The 13,359-nt window shown below is 57.5% G+C and overlaps 1 protein-coding gene across 12 annotated transcripts in view; it reads left to right on the top strand.

Annotated features, from left to right (window-relative positions):
- Positions 1-13,359, top strand: part of TTLL10 (tubulin tyrosine ligase like 10) — a 52,014-nt gene that overhangs the window by 29,713 nt on the left and 8,942 nt on the right. For 3 of the 12 annotated variants that reach the window (XM_065935981.1, XM_065935983.1, XM_065935992.1), the window contains exons 1-10: positions 1,950-3,746; positions 5,717-6,168; positions 6,678-6,758; positions 6,838-6,970; positions 7,076-7,194; positions 7,274-7,403; positions 8,563-8,648; positions 8,988-9,159; positions 10,094-10,265; positions 10,755-10,895. In XM_065935981.1, the coding sequence (XP_065792053.1) occupies positions 3,580-3,746; positions 5,717-6,168; positions 6,678-6,758; positions 6,838-6,970; positions 7,076-7,194; positions 7,274-7,403; positions 8,563-8,648; positions 8,988-9,159; positions 10,094-10,265; positions 10,755-10,895 (1,653 nt within the window). In that variant the 5' untranslated portion in view covers positions 1,950-3,579. Of the gene's footprint in view, positions 1-1,949; positions 3,747-5,716; positions 6,169-6,677; positions 6,759-6,837; positions 6,971-7,075; positions 7,195-7,273; positions 7,404-8,562; positions 8,649-8,987; positions 9,160-10,093; positions 10,266-10,754; positions 10,896-13,359 lie in introns of those variants that run through there. The other 9 variants (XM_065935989.1, XM_065935993.1, XM_065935991.1 and 6 more) reach the window with 7 other exon arrangements.

The following is a 13,359-nucleotide window of genomic DNA, read 5'->3' as shown; positions in this document are numbered from 1 at the left end:
CTACGGGTGTCCAGGGCCCCCAACACATCGCCACTGTCCAGGCCCTGCCCTCAGAGGTCCCAGGCAGCTGGGGCTGCGGGCAGTGGCCTCTTGCTCCACAAAGGAGGCCACACTCCCTCAGGCCACTGGGGCCGCAGGGAGCACAGGGTGCATCCAGGCGCCCAGTGCAGTGGACATCCCGTGCTGCTCTCCCCCCATCCCCCGCAGCCTCGTAGGTGAGACTGGGAACATTGTCCCAAATCGCTGAAGCCTGGATGGCCCTTTATTTTATCGTTCTGATCTGAAACCAGGACACCCGCCCCAGACCCACTCAGCACAGGCACTGTGGCGGCCCTTCTGCCCTGGACCCCAGTGGCTCTCGCAGGGAGGGGAGGGTCTGCCTGGCCCTGCTGTTACTCATTAACTGGCTGAGAGCCATTCAGGAAGCCGCAGGGTGCCACAGCCACCTTGACCGGGGAAACAGAGCAGGGAAGCCAGACTGCTCCCCAGCTGTGCTCTCAAACATGTGTGCCTGTAGGGCCACTCTGAAGACAGGTCTTCAGGAAAGCTCTCCTCGGGGTGATCCTGGGCTGGGCCACCGGGCCTCCTGGGGCCGCTCCACAGACTAGGAGGCTCCAGGGGTCCTGCCATCCAGCTGAACCCTCCTGCTTTCTCAAGGTGACGCAGGGCCGGTGGTGGGCGAAGCCCAACCCCTCCCGGAAGGGCCACCGGACGAGACTGCCTGCACCAAAGCCGGCCGATGGGCGTCTTACCAGACACGGTTAGATCTGGTCCTTCTGTCTAATACTGTCTGGTAATGCCGTTCATCCCCGGCCTCATCACCGCCACAGGAGGGCCCTCACCGATGCTGGGTGGAGGGGGGCCGGGGTCCGTGGGTCCCAGTAGTGCTACACTCCCGCCCAGGCCCAGGCCACACCTGACGCCCCAGCCCTGGGACTCCCAGAGGGCTTTCTGTCACAGACACAATGAACTGTTGGTGTAATAAAGCATGGGGGCTCCTGTTCAGCTCAGGTGCACTGGCGATAGGCTCGTGCTGTTGGCACTTCCACTGGGCCATGAGAGACCTGGGCTGCAGCAGCCATACCCCTGGAGACCCCAGGAGCCTCTCCAGGGAGGCACCCTAATCGCTATGCCAGGAGTGGTGGGGGATGAGCAGTACAGGATAGAAGCAACCTCAGCTCCCTGTGCCCCCAGAGACACCCCAGGCCGCCCTCTCCCCCACCCCAGGTGGCACCAGGACCCTGAGGGTGCTGGCCTTCCTCCCCTGGGTCCCCATAGACCTGACTTGGCTCTTGGGTGGTCGGGGGCCTCTCCAGGTACCAGGCCATCACACCCCACACCCAGGTACCGCTGGAAGGCCTGGCGGTCCTGCCCCCTCCCCTCTGCTCCACATCCAGACATAGTCTGTCTACAGTGGATGCCAGTCCCACTCACAGCCTCACGGCTGTGACCCCAGAGCCTCTTCCTTCCCTGAGAATTCTAAGCAGGCCCTAGGGTCTCATTCCATGGCTGATGCCTCTGACCCAGGCACTGCGGCCAAAGTCAGGGTATAAGGGCCCCTCTCTCTGTCCCTCCCTCCCTCCTCAGCGCCCACTCTTTGCTGAGTGCCCTCGGAAAGCCGGTGCAGCTCCAGACACACTGGGGATGGGGGGAGAAGTGTCCTGTGGGAAGGAGCCACAGAGAGCGAGAAGGTTGTGGGCAGGACATGTGGTCTGCAGGGCTGCCGGTGCTGCAGCAGCCGGAGAAGTAGAGGGGCTGCAGAGGTGGGTTGGGGGGCAGAAGTGGGGGTGCGGCAGAGGCAGGGGACGGGTGGAGGGGATGCAGGGGTGGGGTGGGGGGTCAGGGGTGGGGATGCAGCAGGGGTCGGGTGGGTGAGGGTGCTCAGGAAGGCCTCTCTGAGCAGAGGGGGCCAGAGGCTGCATGGGGGCCACTAAGGAGGACTTCCAGCCCCGGCAAAGGTGCCAGTTCCCCGTGGGAGGCCGGGAAGACCCTCAACTACCGCTGCAGGAGGGGCACTGGGCCTTTTCCCAGAGAGGGGCTGACTGTCCCCTGCTGTCCTCAGGGTACTCAGCCCTCAGGGTACTCAGCCCAAGCACAGCCAGGTCTGAGGAGAGGGGAGAGGCGTCTGCCCTGCGAGGCTAGCCAGTTCATGCTGGGCTGCCTTGCTCCAGACTGTAGATGTGACCAATGGCCTGTTGTGGGAAAGGCTGCCTCCAGGCTGGCTCCCTCACCAGCTTCAGGTTATAAAGCAGTTTTTGAGTCTGATTTCTCGGTGGTACCACATGGGCAGGGGGCTGCCTCCTGAGAACCCATGGGAAGCCACAAGAGGAATGGGGAGGTGGGCTGGCCCAGAAGTCAGAAGTCCAGGTATGAGCAGAGTCCCTCCTGCCTCTTCTGGCCTCTAGGGCTCCAGGTGTACCTCCACAGGGTTTGTGGCCCTTCGGCCACTGTCCCACCTTCTGCTGGCTTCTCCCCTCTGTGTCTCCTGCTCTCTGCCTCCCTCTCACAAGGACACTGGTCGCTGGATTTAGGGCCCATCAGATAATCACATCTGCCAAGACCATTTCTCCAAGTGAGGTCACATCCCCAGGTTCTGGGCCTTAGGACGTGGATACACACTGCAGGGGGCCACCGTCCACCCTACAGGAAGCAAGCGAAGGCATCCTAAGGGGAGACACCCTGCTGACCCGTGCAAGGCTCTGGAGGGTAGAGGAAGGGGCCGTGCAGGGCAGCCAGAGGCCCTCCCAACGTCCCTGGACTCCCAGACCTGGCTGTCAGCCCCATCTACCCTTGGGGAGGCATGGGTCTGCAGAGCTCCACTTTCCGTTTTGTTAAGTGAGGGCTCCACATGCTGAGGCTGTGGTGAGAGGAGGTGAAGGGTAGCAGCTGAAGCACAGTGGGTCAGGCCCGCGGTCTGGGCATGGACTTAGGGATCTTGAGAAGGCTCAGGAATGACCCTGGAGGATGGAGGATCCGGGTGGGAGTTGTGCATGTAACACCCCTCTTCCAACCTTAGTCATTCCCTGCCCCTGCTCCCAGGCCAGCCTCCAGCCCCTCCCCATCTACCTGCTCGCCTCTGGGCCACTGGGTCGTGGTTGCTGGGAAACAGTTGCCTGGTCACCACTGTTGCTTCCTGGGTAGAGAGCTCACACCACCTTATGGGGCAGGTAAGAAAGACAGGCAGGCCACAGCAGGGTCCTGGCTGGGCATGAAGGCTGGAGCCAGCTGTGCTGTGGTCCTTACCTGGCCCCCCAGCCCCCAGGAGCCTTGTGGGTCCTCTAAGACTCTGTCCAGGAGTATAAGGGAGGGGAGGGGGAGGAGGGGAGGAGGGGCCTGGCTGGGCAGAGCCCCCACTGAAGAGGGCCCAAGCACCCAGGGCCATAGGGTGAGGAGCAGAGACGCCCAGGCCAGGCTGAGCAGGGTAGGCCTCCCGGAGGTTGCAGCCCCTTAGGACCAGCTGCTTTGCTCAAGACCAGGTCTGTCTCCCTGGACTGAACCCCAAAAAGATGGCCTCCTAAAATCCACAGGGATCCACATCCCCCCAAGACAGCTTAACCCTAGCCAGAAAGCGCCACCCGGATGAGCAAAGTCAGTACTCAGCGCCCGTGTGGCCAAGCGTATATCTGGGGATGGGCCCAGTTGGACATGGTGTCATCTCGTTTCTCGGACATCTCCTTCAGCTTCACCAAGGTCTTCCACTCGCCACACCAGGGCGCTGTTTCCTGCCGGTCTTTTTATCTGACCAGGTAAACGGCTTCTTTAAAAATTCATTATAAAGTTGGGTTTCCACTGACGGTCCCTGCTCTGCTGCAGCCCTCTCGGGAGCCCTGATGCCATCCTGCATGTGGGGCCACGGTTGCCCAAGCTGCATCCGCCAGTGATTACATTCCTTGAACATTTTCCAGCAAAAGCTTTCTATTTAGAATGAGTCTGTCAGATCCTGAGAAAGGCGATTGTGGACATCCCCCAGTGGTCCAGCGGTTAAGGTTTCACCTACCAATGCAAGAGTTGTGGGTTTGATCCTTGGTCCAGGAACTAAGATCTCACACGCTGTGGGGTGAGGTCAAAAAAAAAAAAAAAGCAATTGTTCAACAAAGGCTCTGGGAGCTGGAGCTGTGACCCCCCCTGACCCCGCCCACAACCACACCAGCCATGTTCTGCAGGCCAGGGACATCACAGTCATCACACGTGTGCATGTCCAGGGTAGGGGTTCTTCTTAATCTTTGTTCATTTGAATGACAAGAAACTGTAATTCATGGCCTGTTTAATTCTTTGCAGAAGTAATAAAATATACAGGGTGAAGACAGGCCAGAGGCCCAGGCTTACAAGGCTTGTTCTGAAACCCACGCCCTCACGCCCAATTCCAGGGCTCCTGTTTCTGGCAGTGCCCACTGCTGTATCCAGATGACAGGCAGAAGTTAGCCAGTGCTGGGCCGGGAGCTCCCTCCACACCCCCATGGTCATATGATAACCCCGAACAATGCCCCTGGGGGTGGCCACTGCTGGCAGCAGCCTGGCCTTCCCATCCTCACTGTTGTCAGGCCGGCCCTCCTGGAATACGGGTGACGAGGCAAGTGTCTGCACATGTCACATGTAGGAACCGTCTTCACAGCAAACCCCTCGACTCTCTCTCAGGTGGGGAAACTGAGGCACAGAGCAACAGCCCAGAGAGCCCCAGCATCCTGTCCCCAGACCTCCGGCCACACTGGGCTGGCCGCAGAGCGTTACCTCCTGATCTGAGACTTCTCAAGGCTTTTTCCTTGTGTTCTTCTTCCCAACCCATTCCCCTGCCTTGAACTTACCACAAGGCTATACTGCGTTTTTAATTCCTACGAGCTGGTCCACCTTGTCTGTCCCCGTGTGCTAACCGTCCAGCCCTCTTCTCGGGTGAGGATGGCAGTCCTACCCTGGCATGTCTCCAGGGCCACGCCCCTGTGCCTTCTGCCCGCCCTCGCCACCCAGCCACCCTCTCCTCTCCTCTCTGAGCCTGACTGTGCAGCTGCTATCTCTATGTGTCGACCTGCTCACACCTAAGGGGGCCTCTGCCAGGTGTCCGGGAGTGCTGGGGGGTAGCACTGCCTGTCTTCCTCTCGGGGGCCTCCATCCCCAGAAGGTTTGGGTATCAGGCAACGTGGAGACATGAACGCACCCTCCCTGTCCTCAGCAGGCACCACTCCTCACTCCCCATGCTGGGCGGGGCCAGCCCCACTAAGGAGACCTCTCATTCTGGGAGGGGCAGGGCTGGGTAGGGGGCTCAAGGTCATCCACACGGCTTGGCCCACTCTTGGCAGAAGGCTGAGACCCTCCCTGCACCCAGCCACCGCCCAGCCCCCATCACTGGGTTGACAGCTATCTCCAGTTTACCCTCTTCTGTCCTAAATGGGGACAAAGGTCTTGGTCAGCATCTCTAGGGTGACCAGTTGGTTTGTTTGCAAAGCGACTGTCCTCTTTGGAGGAGCCTCTCTGTGCCTGCCCACGCTCCAGGCTGCTGGCCTTTCCACTGTTTGTGGCTCTTCAGTTTCGGAAAACCCTACCCTCCTGAGCAGCCCTCAACCTGGGAAGGACTTGTCAAGGAACAGCTAAAATTCCCTAAAATGTTCCCAACTCAGCCACTCAAGAAAGGTGCCCCAGGGAGGCATCGTTCTAGGGGAAGGGCCCACAGTCCCATTGACCCTGGGAGAGGCCCTCTGAAGGCCGTTCCCCCCCAACCCCACAGGCCTGACAGCAGCCCTCCTTACAGCCGGCCCCACGGCCGAGTACAGAGACACCGACCACCGACAAACCGTCCCTGCAGAGGAGGACTCGCCCCGGACAGAAAGGATGCAGAGATGGCCCTGCCCCCAAGGGGCACCCGGCCCCAAAGTCACCACAGAGACCGGAACCAGACCAGAGTCCAGCACTCCAGGCAGCACCCCTCCCCGCACAGGGCGGGCCCGACCGGGTGCCCAGTTCAAGGGCTAGGACCACAGGTTGCCCGCAGGGTCCGCAGAGGAGTGGGGGCCATGTCTTCCCAGAGGTACCCCTGCCCAGGTACCCCAGTGTCTGTGGCCCGCAGCCACACCCACTTTCTCCACCGCCGAGGACTACCCCCTCGGACCCAAGTCGGCACAAAGAGAGGCAAGCGATCAAGGATGGCAGGGATCCGGCGGGGCCACGCCTGGGCACCAGGTGAATGCAGCCAGGACCTTCCTGGGGACAGGCACCCCACCCCCAAGAAGGCCTTCTCACAGGGGACAACACAGCTCTGTCCTGGGAGAGCAGCTGGGAGGAGGTCAAGTGCGGGGTATGAGATCCAGGCTGGCCCAAGTAGGATAGAGGCCAGCAGAGTCAGGGTCTGAACAGGCATAAACAGGGGTCTACCCTGACTGACATGGGTCACCCATGACATCATGATGGACATTGTGACCCCCACCCTCCTGGCCATGTCTCTGCCTCATGTGTGCCCCCAGCTCCAGCCTCAACCTCAGCCTCTGCCCCCTGCCCTGTTGGTAAGGAGGGACACTGCCCACTCCAGAGCTGGCCCTTGATGATGGTGACTCTCCCCTATTTCCTGGGAGGCCCAGAGGGCCATCTGAGATGGGCAGAGATGGGCCGAGATGGCTGGGGGACGGCCCAAGGGCTCCGGCCAGATTCTGAGTGAACGCCCTCCCCTCCATTTGAACCTACCTTGTTCACAGGCTGGGCCCATGAGAGACCCATGGGGAGCCACGGACAGGAGGGGCTCCTGCATCAACTAAGCCAGCTGGACCAAGATGCAGGTGGGCTCGGGCAGGGCCCATCAGGGAGCAGGAAAGCTGCCGGGTGGGCCAGAGGCTCTGACTTCCCACCTGCCCACAGAGCTGCACGACTCTGAAGCCATCAGGCCCCAGGCCGCCCTCCTAGAGAAGCACTTTCTGGAGGGGGAGAAGCAGCCACCCAGCACAGGGCAAGGCCCCTTCTTCTACATTGGAGGGACCAACGGGGCCTCCATGTGAGTGGGACCTCAATCCGGGCCCTGCCCCACCGCCCCCAGGCCCTACCCAGCTGTGCTCCCCGGCTCCGCGGCCCCCAGGTCAGCACTGCCCTTCCCCTACAGAATCAGCTCCTATTGCAAGAGCAAGGGCTGGCGGCGCATCCAGGATAACCGGCGGGAAGACTACAAGCTCAAGTGGTGTGAGGTCAAGTGCAGAGACACCTACTGCAACTTCCGGGAAGGTAGGGGTGGGGCCGGGCTCAGCGGGCGGCCCTCAAACACAGGGTGCCACCGTGTGCTGCCCGGGCTCTGTTTTGCCAGGCAAGCAGCTGCTGTACCAGCTCCCCAACAACAAGCTCCTCACCACCAAGATTGGGCTGCTCAGCGCCCTGAGGGAGCACTCGAGAGTTCTGAGCAAGACCAGCAAACCAGCCCACTGCGCACAGACCAAGTGAGCCAGCCTGCCCCCCACCCCTGGCACCCACTCACCCAGCTGCACACCCCCAACCGATGGGTCAGTCCCTGGTCCTAACCACCCTCCACTTAGTCCATCTGCCCACCTGCTTTCCCACTGACCCAGCTAATCTGTCTCCTCCCCCAACACCTGCCACCATCCCACCCCCCACCCCACGGCCTCAGCGGTCCTCACACGCCCGCCACAGAGCCACCCACTGGCCTCCTGTACTGTCTTCACTGCCCACCACACCCCTGCTGTCCACCCCACAGCCATTCCTGCCCCTTGGCCTGCCCACGCCATGTGCCCACAACGTCACTCACCTGTCTACTCCACACCCACTCACTGCCCAGCCATTAACACATCTGCCCACTCATCCAAACAACCAGCCACCATCTGGTCGTCCACAAGGCCATCTTTACATCCTCGTGTCCAGCTGTCCACCTCCACCATTTCTGTCAGCAGCCCTGGACCATTGCCCTGTAGGCATCTGTCTATCCATCACACCACACACCATCAGACTACCGTCAAGCCTCCACCCATGCCCCACCTCTCGACATCCCCCATCCATTCTCCACACCCCGAGCAGCCACTCAAGCCAGGTCCTGTGTCCCCCTGGGGTGCAGATCTGGAAAGGACATGATACCCGCCCTGGAACAGCTCCTGTGGATCAGCTCAGGACACTTGGGGCCACAGAGGTAGACGCACTCAGCCACTATGCCCTAAACCGAAGGTCAGCCTGGAGGTCCATGAAAGGACTGAAAGGCACCCCAGGCCAGGGGATCCGTGCCAACCACTCACTGCAAGCTGGTCAGTGTCCTGGCCTGGAGACCCAGGTCTGAACTGACCACCCCTGAAGACCTAAGAGCTGGGAGGTGGGAGGGATCAGAGACAGGTGAGGCAGCCTGCAGAGAAGCCATGTGTGCCTGAGTTGGCTAGGAAACAGAAGGTGCAAAGGTTCTGCAGAGGGAAGAGCTGGGGTGGCAGATATGTGTTAGAGGACTCCAGAGGCTGCAGGGTGCCTAGAGCCCAGCCCCACTGGAAACTCTCCCTCCAACTGCCACCCCCCCACCCAGATCAGGCCCCTGGAATGGTCAGACAAGCTGGGGGGAGGGGACAACCCTCCCAGTGACTTCCCCGCCCCCTGCTTCCCCAGGGTCCTGAAAATGGAAGACTTTTTCCCAGAGACCTACCGTCTGGACATCAGGGACGAGAGAGAGGCTTTCTTCACCCTCTTTGATGGTGAGAAGTCACTGGACTCCAGGCCCACTCTGGGGAGACCAGTGCAGGACTGGACCAAGATGGAGTGTGATTAGGGCAGGGCCAAGGTCCTGGCGAGATTGAGGGAGGGGCATGGTCAGGGAGGGGAAGGGTGGAGCCAGCCTGGGTGAGGACAAGGCTGGTACTAAGGCATGCTAGGGAGGTGTCATGGCTGGACCTTAGTGGAGGTTAAAGCCTGGCAGGCTCCAGGCCATGACTAGGAGGAGTGTGAGCAGGGCTATGACTGGGAGAGCAGTCAGGGCTGGGAGGGGTGGGGCAGGGCAGAATCTAGCCCGCAGGTTCAGATGGCTCTCTCTGCAGAAACTGAAATGTGGATCTGCAAGCCCACAGCCTCCAACCAGGGCAAAGGCATCTTTCTGCTCCGGAACCAGGAGGAAGTCACCACCCTCCAAGCCAAGACCCAAAGCATCGAGGACGACCCCATCTACCGCAAGATGCCATTCCGGGCACCCCAGGCGCGGGTCGTGCAGAGGTTTTGCTCATGGGCCCCATGACGGGCATTGAATGGGTGGGGCTGACCCAAGCCCGCTGGTGCCTGTGAGGGTCCATGGGGGTCGCAGGGCCCAGAGGAGTTCTTCATAGTGGAAGGTTCAGTGCCCCAAGCTGGGCCTCTGTGTAGCTAGGAAGGGGTGGGGTTTCTCCTGCTGTCAGGGCCGGAAGGAGATGTCCTGCACACACCACCTCCCACAACACACACCACAGGCTCCTGGACAGTGTGGGGCAGGGGGCACTCAGTTAGCTGTGCCCTGACCTGGGTCCTGCACACTGACCCGCAGGCAGCCCAGCCTCTCCCCCAGCCTCTCCCCCATCCCCCTTCAGCCAGCTGCAGCCTTCAGGCCCTCAGGCAGAGCTGACCCCCGCTCCTGGGCTCCCTCTGCCTCTGGGTGAGGTCCAGACCCTCAGCCTCAAACCAGAGGCACAGTCCGGCCTCAGAGAGTTCCCTTTGGACTTCCCTCTCCACCAGCGGGACCTCATTCCTGCCACAACTGCTGTCAGTCACCGTAAACAGCTGCTCCCAGCCTCTGGGTCTCCAGACCTCAGTGCTCTCCACTGGGATATCCCTCCTTGTCTCTCCAAAGGCACCCGCCCTTTAAGGCCCAAGGTCATCCCTGCCTCCTCCTCCAGACAATCTTCCCTGACCATGGGGCCAACCAACCGCCCCAACTCCTAACAAGAACTGTGCCCTGGGGTACCCCAGTCATACACCGGCAGGCTGAGCTCTGGGGGCCAAGCCCTCCTCCCCAGTTCCCTGACCTGTTCAGGCTCAGAAATGTCCCCTGATGAGGGGACATTACACTCAACTGGAGTAGGGGACCCAGAGCTCACAGCTGAGGCAGGTGGTAGGGGTGCTGGGGAACTAAGAGGTCCAGGTGGGGGCCTGGGCCAGGCTGACCACACCTCCCCAGGTACATCAAGAACCCGCTGCTGCTGGATGGGAAGAAGTTTGATGTGCGCTCCTACCTGCTCATCGCCTGTGCCATGCCCTACATGGTCTTCTTCGGCCACGGCTATGCTCGCCTCACCCTCGGCCTTTATGATCCCCATTCCAGCGACCTCAGTGGCCATTTAACCAACCAGGTAAATGCGCTGCACAGATGCAGCCGTGGACAAAAATCGCTGTTCAAGAATGTAGACAAGAACCCAGCTGTAGACACGGCCCAGGCCTGGAGGTGGCCCTTCCTGTGGTCAGCAATGCCTCTCACCTTCAGCCACAGCAGGCACCCTATGAAAGGACTGAGAGCCATGCGCCAACCCCCACCCCAGCTTGTCTCCCTCTGGGTGTGGATCAGGCACCTCTGGATGTGGATCAGGCATCACAGGGGTGGGAGCAGAGGATGAGGGTCTTGGTGAGGACCTCAGTGCAGAGATGCTAAGGGCAGATCCCCCCAGGAGAATCTGGAGGGGCTTCTCAAGGGTAGGAGTTGCTGGGGGAGGGTCTCAGGTGGCAGGGCCAGCCCAGGGCATCTAGGAGAAGCAGGCCCCATGGGGGTGTGGCAGCATCAGGGTGATGCTCTCCATTGGGGCCTCCGTGGGGGACGGGCCTCCAGTTGCTGCACTTCCCCCCAGTTCATGCAGAAGAAGAGTCCCCTGTATGTGCTGCTCAAGGAGGACACGGTGTGGAGCATGGAGCACCTCAACCGTTACATCAACGACAAGTTCCACAAGACCAAGGGCCTCCCGCGAGACTGGGTCTTCACCACCTTCACGGTTTGTGTTTGCCCTGCCCACTCGGCGAGGGGAGGGGTTGGGGGTCAGGACTGGGGTGGGGGGTGCTGGGCCACAGGCAGGTCCCTGGGCGGGGCTGCCTCTGGGTGTGCCCCCAGCAGTTGGCTCTAAGAGTCCTCTCCTCTCCCTTTCTCAAACGGATCATTCATGCAAAACAAAGGTCACCCTGTGAAAGTGCACACTTCAGTGATTCTCAGTGGATTCATAGAGTTGAACAATGATCACCACCCTCTGATTCCAGAACACTGTTATCTCCCACTGCCCTCCCCAGCCCCTGGCAATCACTAGTCCACTCTCTGTCCCCATGCATCCCCCTGTTCTGGACATGTCACATCAATGCGATCACACAATATGTGGGATTTCCTGGCTTCTTTCAGTAAGCATAACATTTTCAAGATTCACTTCATTCCTTTTTATGACTGAATAATATTTCATTGTGTAAATGGACCATGATTTGTTTGGATAAACGTCCATCAGTTGATAGACATTTGGGTTGTTTTTACTTTTTGTCAATCATGAGTAATGCTCCTATCAGTATTCACATACACGAACAGGTATTTCAGTTCTCTTGGATACAGGTCTAGGAAAGGAACTGCACGGTCCCATGGTCCCTCTTACGTTGACCTTTTTGAGAAACTGCCAACATTTTCCACAGTGGCTGCAATCGCTCCCACTCCCACCAGGAATGTCTGATGGTTCCAGTTTCTCTGTATCCTTGCCCATACTTACTATCTTTCTGTTTAATAGTTGCCCAGTGGGTATAAAAGAGTATTATCTCATTACGGGTTGATTTGCATTCTTCTAATGATAATGATATTGAGCATCTTTTTATGTACTTAGCCATATCTGTATCTTCTTTAGAAAAATTTCTGTTATCTCCGTTGTCCACTCTTTCTTTGTTAGGTTGTGCATGCATAGCTTGCCTAGTCACTTCAGTCATATCTAACTCTTTGCAACCCTGTGGACTGAGCCCGCCAGGGTCTTCTGTCCATGGTATTCTCCAGGCAAGAATACTGGAGTAGATTGCTGTATCCTCCTCCAAGGGATCTTCCTGATTGAGGGATCAAACCCATATCTTATAGATCTTCTGCATTGGCAGGCAGATTCTTTACCACTAGCACCACCTGGGGAGTCCCTTTTAGGCTGTAGAGCTCTTTATATATTGATTGCTATACCCTTATCGGATTGTGATTTGCAAATATTTTCTCCTGTGAGTTCTCTTTTCACTTTCTTGATAATGTCCTTTTTCGTTTGTTTCACAACTTGCGGGATCTTAGTTCCCAAACCAAGGGTTGAACCTATGCCCTCTGCAATGGAAGTACAGAATCCTAACCACCAGACCACCAGGGGATTCCTGATAAGGTCCTTTTTTGCACAAAAGTTTTAAATTTTTATGACATGCAATTTATCTATTTTTCTTTGGTTATCCATGCTTTGATGTCATATTTAAGAATCCACTGCCAAATCCAAGTTGTAAAGATACATCTGAGGTTTCTTCTAAAAGTCCTATGTTTCAACTCTGAGTTAATTACTGTGCATGGTGTGAGGTAAATGTCCAGCTTCAGTCTCTTGTGTGTAGCTACCCCATTGTCCCAGGACCATCTGTCAGACTGTTCTTGGCAAATTTTTGAAAATCAATTGACCAGATATATATGTGTTTATTTCTAGACTCTTAATTCTATTTTATTGATGTGTGTGTCTGTCTTTAAGCCAGCATCACACTGTTTGAGTTGCTGTAGCTTCATTCTCTTTCTCTTTTTTTGAGGGGGTGGGAGCTGTGCTATGAGGCACATGGGAATCCTACTTCCCTGACAAAGGATCAAACCCATGCCCCCAGCATTGGAAACTTGGGAGTCTTAACCGCTGGACCTCCAGAGAAGTCCCTCATGTGTTAAATGAATCACTCTTGCATTTCTGGGATAGATCGCACTCAGACATAGCATATTGTCCTTTAAATATGCTGTTAATTGGGTTTCTGAGTACTTCGTTTAATATTTGTGTGTACCCTCATAAGCAATGTTGGTCCACAGCATTATTGTCTATTTGGTTTTGAACATGTTCCCTTCTATTCTATATTTGTAGTTTGTGAAATGTGTCGTGTTAGTTGTTCAGTTGTGTCTGACTCTTTGCAATCCCATGGACTGTAGCCCACCAAGATCCTTTGTCCATGGAGTTCTCCAGGCAAGAATACTGGAGTTAGTAGCCATGCTCTTCTCCAGGAGATATTCCTGACCCAGGGATCAAACCCAGGTCTCTTGCTTTACAGGCAGATTCTTTACCATCTGAACCACCAGGGAGCCCTTAAATATTTGGAAGAATTCACGAGTCAAGCCACCTTACTATGGTCTTATTTTGTGGGAAGGATTATTTTTATTATTATTACTAACTCAACCTTTATTTGTTAGAGGTAACTAAGATTATCTATTTCTTCTTGGGTCAAGTTTAT

This window comes from Muntiacus reevesi, chromosome 5 (genome assembly GCF_963930625.1).
Source record: "Muntiacus reevesi chromosome 5, mMunRee1.1, whole genome shotgun sequence".
NCBI classification, from domain to species: domain Eukaryota; kingdom Metazoa; phylum Chordata; class Mammalia; order Artiodactyla; family Cervidae; genus Muntiacus; species Muntiacus reevesi.
The sequence above is the reverse complement of the archived record's forward strand: the minus strand, read 5'-3'. Positions and strand labels throughout refer to the sequence as shown.